Raw genomic sequence first — 13,502 nt, forward strand, 5'->3', positions numbered from 1 at the left:
ACTAAAATAAAAAAGATGTAACAATACCAGTGTTTCCACAGTACAGGGCGGAGGGTTATACACACCTGGTCCCTTATCAGGCTAATTAAGCCTCCGAGAGGGATAAAGGACGACTGCGGAAGGTGTTGCGAGAGAGAGAGAGATCGTTTACGGTCAGCTGACCGTCATGTGTGTGTTTGTGTCTTTTTGTTCAGTTTTATATTAAAACTATTATTTATATTGTCAAGCCAGTTCTCACCTCCTCCTTTCCATTAATCCCTTTACACGGTAGTACCGAACTCCAATTCAATTCGGTACCAGTGCGCAGTATGACTGACACATGACTGCTTTAAAATGATCACAGGCTTGTTGTGGCGTGGGGACGTAGTCATGTGTCGGTCTGCGGGAGAGAGAGAGAGCGTTAAGGCTTGTAACCTGGTTTGTAATTAACCCTAACACCTGTGTCTTGTTATAGTGATGCGGAGCAAGTCATAAGAGGAACGCTGAGTGCCTTAAGAGGGAGAGAGAACCCTGAAGCCTTACTTTGTTGTTGTGTGTTATGTTGAGTTATTGACGTTACCGTCGCCTGTATGAGAATAAAAAGAAAAACTGACCTCAATCCTGCTTCGCTGTCTCCTGACTCCTCCATTGCCCGAACGAAGTGTGTTACAATTGTTTTGAATGTGTGATGTTACTTCTTGTACACTGAAATCAAGTTAAAATCGTGACATGTTTTAGTGTGATTTATTAAACCGCTAACAGCTGCAGTCTTACTGTGGAAGAGCTGGATACTTTTAATAAATCTGACCGCTCATCCACTAGAAACTCCACAGATGTTGAGAATCATTCACGTTGTTATCAAATGACAAAAGAAAGCACTTATCCATTGTGAACCACGTGGCACATGTAAAATGTAAATTTATATAATTAAAACGGCATTAATCTCAGCTTTATATCGCATTTAAAACAACAGAGTTGACCAAAGTGCTTCACAGTAATACAATTTAAAACATTTCAAATATAACATTTAAAAATGACCACATATAAAAACACCAGTGATCTAAAATACAAACACTTCAAAACTGTGTCCGACATTTCATTTGTCAGACTCAAAGGACAGTGTAAACAGATGAGATTTCAGACATGACTTAAAAGTCTTCAATGATCACACTGGACCATGTTGCGAACTGTTTATCCGGTAAAGTGAAGCTTCCGGTAAAAAACACACATCATAATAAAAGCACAATTGAAAATAAAAGCTAGATGCTTGAAATCGAAGAAATGAAAGAATTGAATACAAATATAGCAAAATGTTATATTCACTGTAATAATAATAATAATTATAAATCAAAATATTACAAACAAGACAGCTGTTGAATAAAAGTTTGGCAAAAAATGCAGTGATATGTTGAAAAGTTCTATTTCCACTTGTTACAATTTATAAGAATTTAATGATTAGACACTGTTTTGATTATGACTAACTAATATGATTTATTAAAATGTAATAAATGTTCTGGAAAATAACAATAATTATAAAACTATAATTATTAAAATAATTATTAAATCATTAAAAATGACTAAACTTGTGTGCTCAATAGCATATTAGCATATTTTCTGTGGTATCGGAATTGGTATTGAGAACCGTGAAATTTCACTGTTATCTGTACAGTTTATTGAAATGTTGCTACTGTGACAACACTACTTTAAAACGTGAATTCTGGGGGGAAAAAAGGAAAACAGGATTTTGAAAAATAAAACAGATTTTAGTAGGGGCCTACTTAAAAACACTTCAAGCATACTTAGAAGGAAACACACATTCATTTTTATTTAATATTTACATTAAAATGTAACTTTAAACAGGCTAAAGGAGCGTGTTCAACAGCACATTACCATATTAGTATATTTTTGCTGTGGTATTGAAATTGGTACATTTTGCATTATGCTAATGCAACCAGTTTTACGAGTCAGAAAACCTCTTCATGTGTCACTAACACAGCTGAAGCAACTGTCTTATGTAAGACAAGGTACCTAGAAGCAATTCTTGGAATTCTATGATGATGACCCAGGTCATTGGTTGCCGTAGTAAAGACTTCTGTCATGGCCATCATGTCATCTCACTGACGTGTTGATCTCATGAGGTGCATCAGACAAGGTGCATTGGAGGCATTATGCTGTGTCAGAAACTGTTCACTCATTCATTCATTCTCCATAGTTACATTTTCGGCAAACTGTGAATGAACTGTTCTGGACAAGAAGTTGTCTGTCACGTCGTTGAGTTGAGGCGGGGTCTCAAGATGGAGAAAAGACTTTTATGTTATTTGAAGATCCAGCTGCTGTCTTCCACAGATATGCTCACATTAATGTTATGCTCGGGTTGTTAAAAACATTTAAAGTCGCTGTAGGTTAAGATCTGGTGAAAGTCACTCCTCGATTGGGAGAAAAGAATGCGGTTGTGATTTTGGTTATTCATTCATACAGTCAGTTTCCAAGCCGCTACTGTAAGCTATTTCATGAACAGGACATTTCAAGACTTGCACCTGTTAGTAAATATATTTGCCAATCCCAAATACTGACTGCGTGAACATGGCCTGAGTGGAGCCAAAAACGTTTTGTATTTTTAGTTGTAAATGTAATGCAGTCAACAGGAATGCATGTTTTATGAACTCTACCCCAAACCCCAACGCTAAACCTAACCATCAGTGGAGTAACAATATAATTTTACAGCGAAAATGCAACTTCGGAATTGTTATGGTACCCAGTTAATACGTTTATAATAAGCTTGTCAACATTTAATGTTGTTCTGGTTTGTTCTGACCACATTGTGTTATGTGAGACGAATTTTGGTGTCTAGAATATGAAACTATCTAAATTCAAGCGAAAATTAAAAAGTAAAATTTACATATTTAGAAAGCACAATTTTCCTAATCAGTCTGTCATGTTACATATTGTTTTGTCCATGCAGTTCATAGTAATATTAGTACATTTCAGTGTTTGATTTTATGGACATTTTTGATTACTTTTGTAAGTTCAAAATGTTGGTATTGTGTCAGGTCGTGACTTCATTTCCAATGTAAAATCTGAAGCGAAAGTTGAGAACATCTGCTCTAGGGCTTTTAGGGCTTTCATGATTATGATGATTAATTGTCATAAAAACTGTTACTGTTACACTGTCGTTACAGTGAGGCACTTAAAATGGGAGTGAATGGGGGTCAATCAGTAAACATTAAAATACTCATTGTTTCAAAAGTATAGCCATAAGACATAAACATTATGCATGCTAACATGATTTTAGTGTTATAACATCACTTACTAACCTTCTCTGTGTAAAGTTACAGCCAGTTTTACAACTTTGTTGACATCACAAACCCTAAAACCATAGACTGTAAAACTGTAGATTTAAACAACTTTACTGCTCAAATAATACATGAGTTTTAACAGATTAATGTAAGTGCTTTTATAACATTATAAGCTTCACATTTCGGCCTTTAAACCCTCCAAAAATTTATCCCATTAACTTCCATTGTAAGTGTCTCACTGTAACCTCCATTTTTGTGCTTTTTCATTTTAAAGGGGTCATGACATGGGTTTTTTTATTGTATTATTATGTTCCCTTAGGTGCAATTATAGTATTAATATATTTTATTTTAAGAAAAACTTTTAAAATCTAGTGATTTATGACCTTTTCCCACCCTGTTTCTCATCCTCTGATTCAAACAGTCTGTTTTGGGGGCGTTTTCCATTTAAGACTTCAGTGTTAACGCTCACTGTTATGATTGGCTAACGCCAGTGCCTATGTATCAATTATTGACGCTTCCAGCCAGAACAATATGCAAGTAAACTAAGTAAAAACACTGTGATTATTCATAATGAATGAAATTGCGCTTTAAAAAGTAGTTTAAAGTTTAAAATAGATTACTTACAGTTTGCGCCGCCGTTGTTCCCAGAATAGTCGGCACGGACTTATCTTTGAGCAACAGTTTTCTGGCAAAGCCAGCATCATATTGAGATTTGTTCTCAAAACAGTCATCCTTAAAATGTACAGAACAAACGCTTAAGTTAACACTGCCGTGACTGGAACGTCCGCAAAAAATAAACTGCATCCATTTTTCCCTGACGCCTGGATCTTTCGCAGCTTATTCAGAGGTTTTGTTTGACCACAGCCAGGAACAGCACATCTGTGTGGCATCGTAATTTTCCTGTGCACAAGTAGTCTCTGTCAGAGCTCGCTGTCCATCGACTGAACACTTGTGAGGCGACGGCGATACTAAATGAGCGTGAGTTGTCTTGGCGCTTAAAGCGTAGTTATCTTGTGCTGGAGGCGGTCATATGCAAACGCTGTTACGCCACTTCTAACCGTCACGCCACTTCTAACCATGAATCCAGAACGAGCTGTATTTTGAGCTTGATTAAATAAATGATTCGCTTAGAATGGGGAGGACGCCTTAAAATATTAAACTTGCAGGACGCTTTTAATGATACAAAGACCTCTTATATACCAAAAGATCAAGGCAAATTTGGTTTCTCATGTCATGACCCCTTTAAGAAAAGGAGGTATGAGTCTAAATAATTTTTTGTGGTAATGAACATTAAGCCACAACTTCTATCAATTGAGCTTAACTTGTATTGAACCCAGAATATCCCTTTAACTTGGAATCATTGAATAAAAAAGAGATATAGGATTTCCTTTTTAAAAACATGAGATTAAAAAATATCAAAAAAATGTAAATATATTTTGAAATACTTAAAATATGTATCTCTTTTGAGTCAAATTCTGTCTAGATTAAATTTACATTTACACGGTTGTTTCTGAAACCCAGCCATTATATTACATTATATCATACATTGTTAGGAATGTCCCGATACTGAAACCAGCGCTCATGTACTGGTACTCGTAAAAATGCTCCGATACCAACTGACGTACGAATGTTAATATGTAAACATTCCTACAAATTAAAGTCACATTATTGTGAGATTATTTAACCGCAAACATCATCATGAGCATTGCGCACTCAGTTTGGAGCTGATGAATGTAAACAGAGTGCAAAATAATGTTGTAGCGTGAAGCACATAGCGTACATACCGGTACTTATTTCATTAAATAGCAGCCTTTTGCGGTTTAATGATCACTGTGAGTCACATAGTGACCGACTTTTCCATAGTGGGAAACTGCCGTCATAAATTCAGAGCTCCTTGGTCAAAACAATACAGAAACACTTCAAAATAAAAGCTCTGTCAAACTAAAAGCTAAATGTATTGGAAAAGGATGACAGAAATATATCACTTTTGTAAAGTTATCTAATATTCACTGTAATACTACTACTAATAATAATAATAATAAATCAGTAGTAATTATATTATACTTAAGTAGTATCTAACATCTGTGACGCTCTGTTATGCAGCACTTTATTTGACAATATATAACTCAAGTTGTATGTTGGATTGTGCTGTGAGGTTCTGTATATGGGCACTTAATTTGATAAAAAAAAAAGTATTATTTAGATATTTTCATTTGATTAAAGTTCATTCATTTATTCAAACACCATTTTGATGATAACATTGAAATAAACTGTTGATATGGAGTTCAGAAAAAAAAAAACGGTATCTGACTCTGTATTGGCGAGTACCAAAAATGAAGTACTCGTACTTGTTCTCAAAAAAATGGTATTGGGACATCTCTACATAATATAATATTAAAATATATTTGTCATAAATTATTCACTTTCACACATTATTTAAGTCTTTCCTGTAAACGCACAAGCCCTTATTTTTCATGAAAGAAGACTGCAAAAATATATTTGGAGTGACTATTTTCACTCCACTGTAAATAGCATCTGCCACACAGAGCAGCTATTTGCACCCCAGTAGTCTGTTGGAACCACATAAATACACAACAAAATAGACAACAGGTGTTGCTGCAGTGGCATGGGGTGTAAAGATTGTAGTGTTGTTCTAGCGACCCTGGTTTGATTACAACTTTTGTCCCACAATTTTGTTTTCTATTTGATTTCCTGTTTCCACTATTAATATTTTCTTAATATAATTTTTTTAAATTTTCATTCAATGTTCAATTCCATTTATAATGCAATCGAGTCAAATATAATTAAACTGGAAATTCACAAAGGATTATGTCAAATTTGTGTAGCAATAAGTGACTATGTCATGGCCCGGTGAATTCGCCGGTTTGTTTTGTTTTTCTCTCCCTCATGTGCCTCATATGCTGCCGGCATGAGTGATCTGTGTTTCCATGAGAACACTGATCATGCCACTAATTAGCGTGCTGACAGCACCTGTTCTCCGTTGATTCTCTGCCTACTTAAACCATTCGTAGTGTTGTGATCTATGCTAGATTGTTGTTGTGTGTTCAAGTAACTCATCTCGCTCTCTCTGGTTGCCAGTCTCTGCCTGTGTGTCTGGAGTGTGTTTACCTTCCAGTTTGCTGCTGCACTTGTCCTTCTGCCCACACATTCTTCAATGGAGGATTCCTCACGGATCTGCTCCCTACTACCACGACGTATTCACGCCTTCAAACACACACTTCATGGAGGATTCCTCGCAGATCTGCTCTCTACACGATGCACACACATCTACAAACACACTCACTGCCTTCCTGCTGCAGTCGGTGCCAGGTTCCCCACGCTTCGCCAGCCCTGCTGTGTTCTAATTTATTGACAAGAAATCCAGTGAACTGTTTCTCTGCTCTTGGGTCTCTTGCTTTCTGACAGAACAATCTAGCCAGGATGGACCCAGCAGAGAAATCCAGTCTTCGCTCCGGGTTCTTGCCGCACCTTCCTTTCATAATGTTCCTTGTAATTATCGTTGCAGCCCTCTGTTTTCCCATTGGAGACAATGAAGGTGGCATGCGTCGTCACACTCCTCACCAGAAGGGCTGGTGAATGGGGAACCACCATGTGGGACAACAGACATCCCTGTTGCGCTTCATTCCAAGCATTCTCCACAGAGTTCGGCAGAGTGTTCGATGCTAGGCTCAAGGTCACGAGCACGGGTGGCTAACCGCCATACCCAGTCCACTGTTTCGGCCTGGCCATTGGAATCACGGTGCAAGGCAGAGCCCATGCAGATTGGGAGGACTCCGCTTTTTCTGGAGGAGAGGTTCACCCAAGGACTCTGTTTATATTGTGCCCATCCTGGCCATGTCTCCATCTCCAGTAAATGCCACCACTCATCAGTAGGCAGGGGGTTACTGTCGAGCGCAACACTCCTGAGTAAAACCCCCGGACTAAGTACTCTTCTCCCGACCCGACTGCAGTACGGATCAACCAGTCACGCTGTTTCCGCATTGGTGGATTCTGGAACCGAATGGAACTTTCTGGACATTGACTTGGCTTCCAAGTGGTATGTTCCAGTGGTCAGGTTCGTCCAACTGATCACAGCCCATACCATCAGCGGCACGCCCCTGACCATCGTCAATCATTCCAAGCCAGTTACCTTCATCTCCACCAATCATTCAGAACAGTTCTCCTTCTACCTGGTCTAATCTCCATCAGCGCCAATAGTGTTGGATTGTTTTTCCTCTTTACTCTGTGCAATTATTTCTGTGCATTCAAGCATTCAGTTGGCTCTAGGGAAATGTTTTTTCAGCTGTAAATGCCTCAATATTGTCTGTGTAAGTGGTGACAAATTAATTGACAGTGAAAGATGAAATGTTTCCCCTTCTTTGTTTCAGATGCGTCCTCCACAGAGCAGCATGAGTTGTTCATGCAGAAACTACAGCAGTGCTGTGTAATGTTTGACTTCTTGGACTCAGTCACTGACCTAAAGAGCAAAGAGATCAAACGAGCCACACTCTACGAACTCGTGGATTATGTGTCAACCAACAGAGGTGTGCTGGTGGAGCCTGTCTATCTTGAGATCACCACCATGGTCAGCATTGAAGTGATGTCAACAAACCTTAAAGGAATAGTTCAACCAAAAAGGAAAATTCTCTCATCATTTACTCCCCCTCATGCCATACCAGACGTGTATGACATGTTTTCCTCTGCAGAACACAAATTAAGATTTGAAGCTCTGTATGTCCATAGAGTTCGAATGGTGACCAAATCTTTAAAGCTCCAAAAGCACAAAAAGGCAGCTTAAAAGTGATCCATACGACTCCGGTGGTTTAATCCATGTCTTCTGATGTGACTCAATCAGTTTTGGGTGAGAACAAACCAAAATGTAACTCCTTTTTCACTGTACATCTTGCCATTGCAGTCTCTAGGCACGATCATGATTTCAAGCTTGATTGCATTTACTTGTGTTTAATGCATGCGCAGCACGCTAGATGGCATAAGGAAGTGTAATCGAGCATGAAATAATGATAGATAGACAGCCGATGATTTATTGTGAAGAGAAAAGGGTCATATTTTGGTCTGTTCTTACCCAAAAGATGATTGTATTGCTTTGGAAGACAAGCATTAAACAATTTGAATCTAATGGATTATTTTTATGCTGCCTTTATGTGCTTTTTGGAGCTTCAAAGGTCTGGTTACCATTCATTTGCATTGTACGGACTTACAGAGCGGAGATATTCTTCTAAAAATCTTTGTTTGAGTTCAGCAGAAGAAATACAGTCATACACATCTGGGATGGCCTGAGGGTGATTCAATTAGAGAGAATTTTCATTTTTGGGTGAACTATTCCTTTAAAATGTATTTACCATATGTGTCCACTGACGCAGAGATGAGCGGCTGTTTTTTAACATATTATCTGTGGGAACTTAGTGATAGGGGATTGTTAGATTGAGCAAGTGAGAGTGACAAAAAGTTGAGAAATTGTCAACTTTATTCAAATGAGAGGCAAAAACCAACTGGCAGCAGCTAATCGCTGTGGTGAAGGCAGTTGTCTTAAACTACCCTTACCGTTTCACAGGCACACGTCCAAAGCAGCAGACCTCAAGTGTTTTGAGCGGTATTGAGCAGATGTCTTCTGCACCAGTGGTCACGTTTCTTTGTTTTTATTGAAAATAAACTTTGTGATCTAGTGAAAGCAAAGACAAATTATTTTTCTTCACAGGTTAGCACAAATGTATTCAGAGCGCTTCCACCCAGTGAAAACCCGGACTTTGACCCAGAAGAAGATGAACCCACTCTAGAAGCCTCCTGGCCCCACATGCAGGTCAGCTGATGCTTTTATATTTGTTCTGGCTCATTCTGTGAATTTTTAGTATGTAAATATTTATGAACTATGTTTCATTTATACTACTTCATGCACAGCAAAGGACTTGAAACCTTGTTGAGTTTCAAATTAATCAGGCTTTCTTATAAACCCCAGCAGTCATTTTGTGAAGCCGATGGAGAATATCAATTAATATTGAAATGTTGAAATGTAAATACTACAATGGCAAAACGTTTAATATTTTTTTTTGGTATTAGTTTTATAATGTTAAAATATCTATGTCTTTAGGTTTAATGCACTAGAGGAATAACAAATCCTTTTTTCTCTCTATTATTACAGATGGTCTATGAGTTTTTCCTTAGATTCCTAGAAAACCCAGACTTCCAACCAAGCACTGCCAAACGTTATATTGACCAGAAGTTTGTGCTACAGGTAAATGTGCTTTGTATTAGTAAATGCAAAGAAAAGTTTCTTTGATGTTCTTTTTGTAACCATTTGCAGAAACTTCTGTGCCATTATTTTAATGTTTTATCCATCTATTTATTATTGTAGCATGATCGATTGCTGTTGTTACCTCCCCAAACAGCATGAAAAACAAAAAAAACTATGGTTAGTCAATTTATACATCGATCAGACAGCCTTATTCCGTCTAAAGGCCAAAGTATAGTTAGTTGTCCGTGTTGTATGCGTGGTTCGCCATCAGGACAGTGTGTGCGGACTGTCCACGTGCAGCCAAGATTTTCTTGATACAAAGAGAGTCCTCGTATGCATGCTACGCTGGCACATGCGCCTGCCGTTGGCTGTACTAAAAGAGGATCAAAAAGCAGATGTAGTTACCATGAGTCAAACACGTTCTTATTCACTTGCTATAAAAAGAGTATACTTTGAAAGGCAAAGCGGTTAAAAAGTTACATTTACATTTATGCATTTGGCAGACGCTTTTATCCAAAGCGACTTACAGAGCCCTTATTACAGGGACAATACCCCTGGAGCAACCTGGAGATAAGTGCCTTACTCAAGGACACAATGGTGCTGGCTGTGGGGCTCGAACCAGCATCCTTCTGATTACCAGATTACCAGTTATGTGCTTAGACCACTACACCACCACCACCACTCTATAAGTTAGCTTTGCTGTTTTTCCATTTCCATTTGTTTTTCCATTCCTTGAAAAAGAGACCTTTTGCAATTTCGAATAGGCAAGATGCAGACCAAAGATTTTGGTTTATTTGTATGTTTCTCTAATAAACATGGGTATAGATGCCTTGAAGAAACTTTTGAATATGATTTCTCATTTTCTCTGATGGTTGATTTTATTAAATCATACTCTTGGGAGAGACTTGGCTGTTTTCGCACTCAACCAGTCCCTGTCCCTGCATACAGTACTAGTCCATCAGCTGTCCATATCGACTCATTTCCACCGAGTGCAGTGGATGCTCTGGAATGTACATTCAGTGTGGATGGTGGTAAGGGCCAGTTTCCATGATGTGAGCATTTCCTTTGCTGCTTTAAATAGTGCACTGTTGTTTATGCAAGGAAAGAGGCAGAACTGCACATGGGGTTATGGGGGGTTAAAGACAAAAGAAGAGTCATTAGAGGAGAATGTGTTATTACCTGGTACTTGAGAGTTCTGCTTTTGTTTTCACTACAAATAGACTGTTGTGCAACCATCTGGTTCTGGAAGTAAACATTTATTTTACCATAGAGGATTTGATTTTAATGATAACTTATAAACCTTTAAAGAGCTCAGAGGTTGTTAATCGATGGTATATGCTTCTGTTGAAGTCATCAATCAGTGATATTTAAACTTTATAGAAAAAATGATTCATGTTATACCAGAATTCCTGGTGAAGAAATACATAACCCATGATCCTTAGAAGCGATCCACCAGTCAGAGAATTGCAACAAACAAGCGCTGCAGCGACAGCACACGCGCTTAAAGTTCTGTAACTGATGCGTCACCTTACACTCTCAGACTAGTGGATAAAGTCTACACACCCCTGTTAAAACAGCAGGTTTTGTGAGGTAAAAAATTAAACATATCTTATCAGAGTTTTTGCACCTTTAATTGTGTCTAAAAATTACAACCTATTCAATACCACTGAAAACCAAAAGTGACACATTTCAGAGAAAAAAAATACATAAAAAAACTTAGAATAACTTAACTGCATAAGTGTGCACACCTTTTATAATTGGGTATGTGGCTGTGTTCAGAATCAACCAATCATCAAGCACATGTGAAATATTACACCACTGTCTTCACCTGAATTGACTCTGATTAACTCCAAATACATCTCAGCTGTTCTTGTAGGATTTTTCTGACATCTTCAAAAGCACACTACTACAAGAGCCATGGACCACAAAGAGCTTACGGGATCTCATTGTTGAAAGGAATCACTCAGGTGAGGGCTAAAACAAAATTTCCAATGCATTAGATATACCATATACAGTGAAGACGTCATCAACAAGTGGAGAAAGTATGACACAACAGTGACATTATCAAGAACAGGACTTCCCTCCAAAATCGATGACAAGACAAAGAGGAAACTGGTCAGGGAGGCTGTCAGCAACATTAAATGAGCTGCAGCTTTTTCTGGCAAGTACTGGTTGCACCCTACATGTGACATCTATCTCCCGTATTCTTCATCTGTCTGGGCTATGGGGCAAGGTGGCAAGGCGCAAGACTTTTCTGATGAAAATAAAAATATCCGATCCTGGCTAAACTTTGCAAAACATATATCCAGTTTCCCAAAACCATGTGGAAAAATGTGTTTAACTTTTTGCCCCAAATTGTAAAAAGAATGTTTGGTGCAAAAACAACACGGCACATCATCAAAAGAACACCATATCCAAGGTGAAGCATGGTGGTGGCAGCATCATGCTTTGGGGCTGCTTTTCTTCAGCTGGAACTGGGGCTTTAGTGAAGGAAATCATGAATAGCTCCAAGTACCAGTCAGTTATAACACAGAACCTTCTGGCATCTGCTAGAAAGCTGAAAATGAAGCTATCTTTTACCTTTCAGTGATCCAAAGCACACATCCAAATCAACAAAAGAATGGCGTCAGCAAAAAAAAGATTAATGTTTTGGAATGGCCAAGACCTGAATCCTATAGAAAATCAGTGGGGGAACCTGAAGAAGGCCGTACACAGGAGATGCCCCTGCAATTTTACAGATCTGCATAATTTTGCAAAGTAGAGTGGGAAAATATTCCCTAATCAAGATGTGCCAAGCTAATAGACTTATCCAAACAGACTGAGTGCTGTAATACAATCAAAGGGTGCTTCAACTAAGTATTGCATTGGCTGTAATTCTTTAATTAAAGGTGCAAAAGTTCTCTCAAAAACCTGCTGTTTTAACAGGGGTGTGTAGACTTTTTATATCCACTGTACTTAATGTATGTATTTTCATATTCTGTCAATTAATTGAAAATTTTACTCCATGATATGCCAATAAAAATATTCAGATTAATTGCATATATATATATATATATATATATATATATATATATATATATATATATATATATATATATATATAGCTCCTCAAATAACATTAATTCAATATATAATTATTAAATATTAATAGTTATTTAAATAATTATAAATAAGACAAATAGGATAATGATGATTTTTTTTTTTCAGATATTTCAATTCAGATAATTAAAATGCTTTACATTATTGTGTTAGACCAGTAAAGCAGTCAATATAATTGTATTTTTATATTATTGAACATAAGCCTATCATTGGCCTACAGTCCACAGCAATCCATTGTGCAAATCCTGTCTGAGATAGATGTATTCTAACTGCTTTACCAAGGTCAATGAAATCTTAAATCAGATGGCCGCTTTTGGAGCGTCTCACTTTGGTTGTGACGCTTCACAAATAGTGTTTTTTGGTCGCTGTGTCAAGTTAAACAGTTTGAAACTTGGAAGAACACGTCTTGAGATCCCTGAATTCAGACTTGCGCTCCATCCAGCTGTTTGTATGCAAGAACTCTGATCTTGTGCTACTTTCAAGTAAGCCAGTTTGGTTTGTTGTCAGCTGGGCGTTGCCTAAACTGCTGGAGTTTAGTTTACCGTACTGGTGGTACTTAAAGCTTGAATTGCTCCAATGGTAGGAATGTTCCTTATTACTGTCCAGGGACATGATTTATTGTGTTCATTTTTACTGCATTATTTTTATATTATTTATCGCACAGAATTAACGAGTTAAATCAACGACGGCCCTAATGAATATGTATTGTTTATATCATTATAATCAACAGCTTTAAAGCAATAGTTTTATATTTTTCCATAGTTTTCATTAAAATATGTAATTTTCAATGCTTAATGGAACTGTAGTTCATTCCCTTATCAAAGACGTTAAGAACACAGTATTGCACCTTTTGACTTTTTGTCCGATTTTCAAATGCT

At 37.5% G+C, this 13,502-nt stretch overlaps 1 protein-coding gene across 1 annotated transcript in view; it reads left to right on the top strand.

Moving 5' to 3' along the window:
* LOC127624228 (serine/threonine-protein phosphatase 2A 56 kDa regulatory subunit alpha isoform-like) overlaps positions 1 to 13,502 on the top strand; it is a 39,677-nt gene that overhangs the window by 5,612 nt on the left and 20,563 nt on the right. The window contains exons 2-4 of the mRNA XM_052098954.1: positions 7,664 to 7,860; positions 8,992 to 9,093; positions 9,433 to 9,525. Coding sequence (XP_051954914.1) covers positions 7,664 to 7,860; positions 8,992 to 9,093; positions 9,433 to 9,525 — 392 coding nt within the window. The remainder of the gene's footprint in view (positions 1 to 7,663; positions 7,861 to 8,991; positions 9,094 to 9,432; positions 9,526 to 13,502) is intronic.

This window comes from Xyrauchen texanus, chromosome 30 (genome assembly GCF_025860055.1).
Source record: "Xyrauchen texanus isolate HMW12.3.18 chromosome 30, RBS_HiC_50CHRs, whole genome shotgun sequence".
NCBI lineage: Eukaryota > Metazoa > Chordata > Actinopteri > Cypriniformes > Catostomidae > Xyrauchen > Xyrauchen texanus.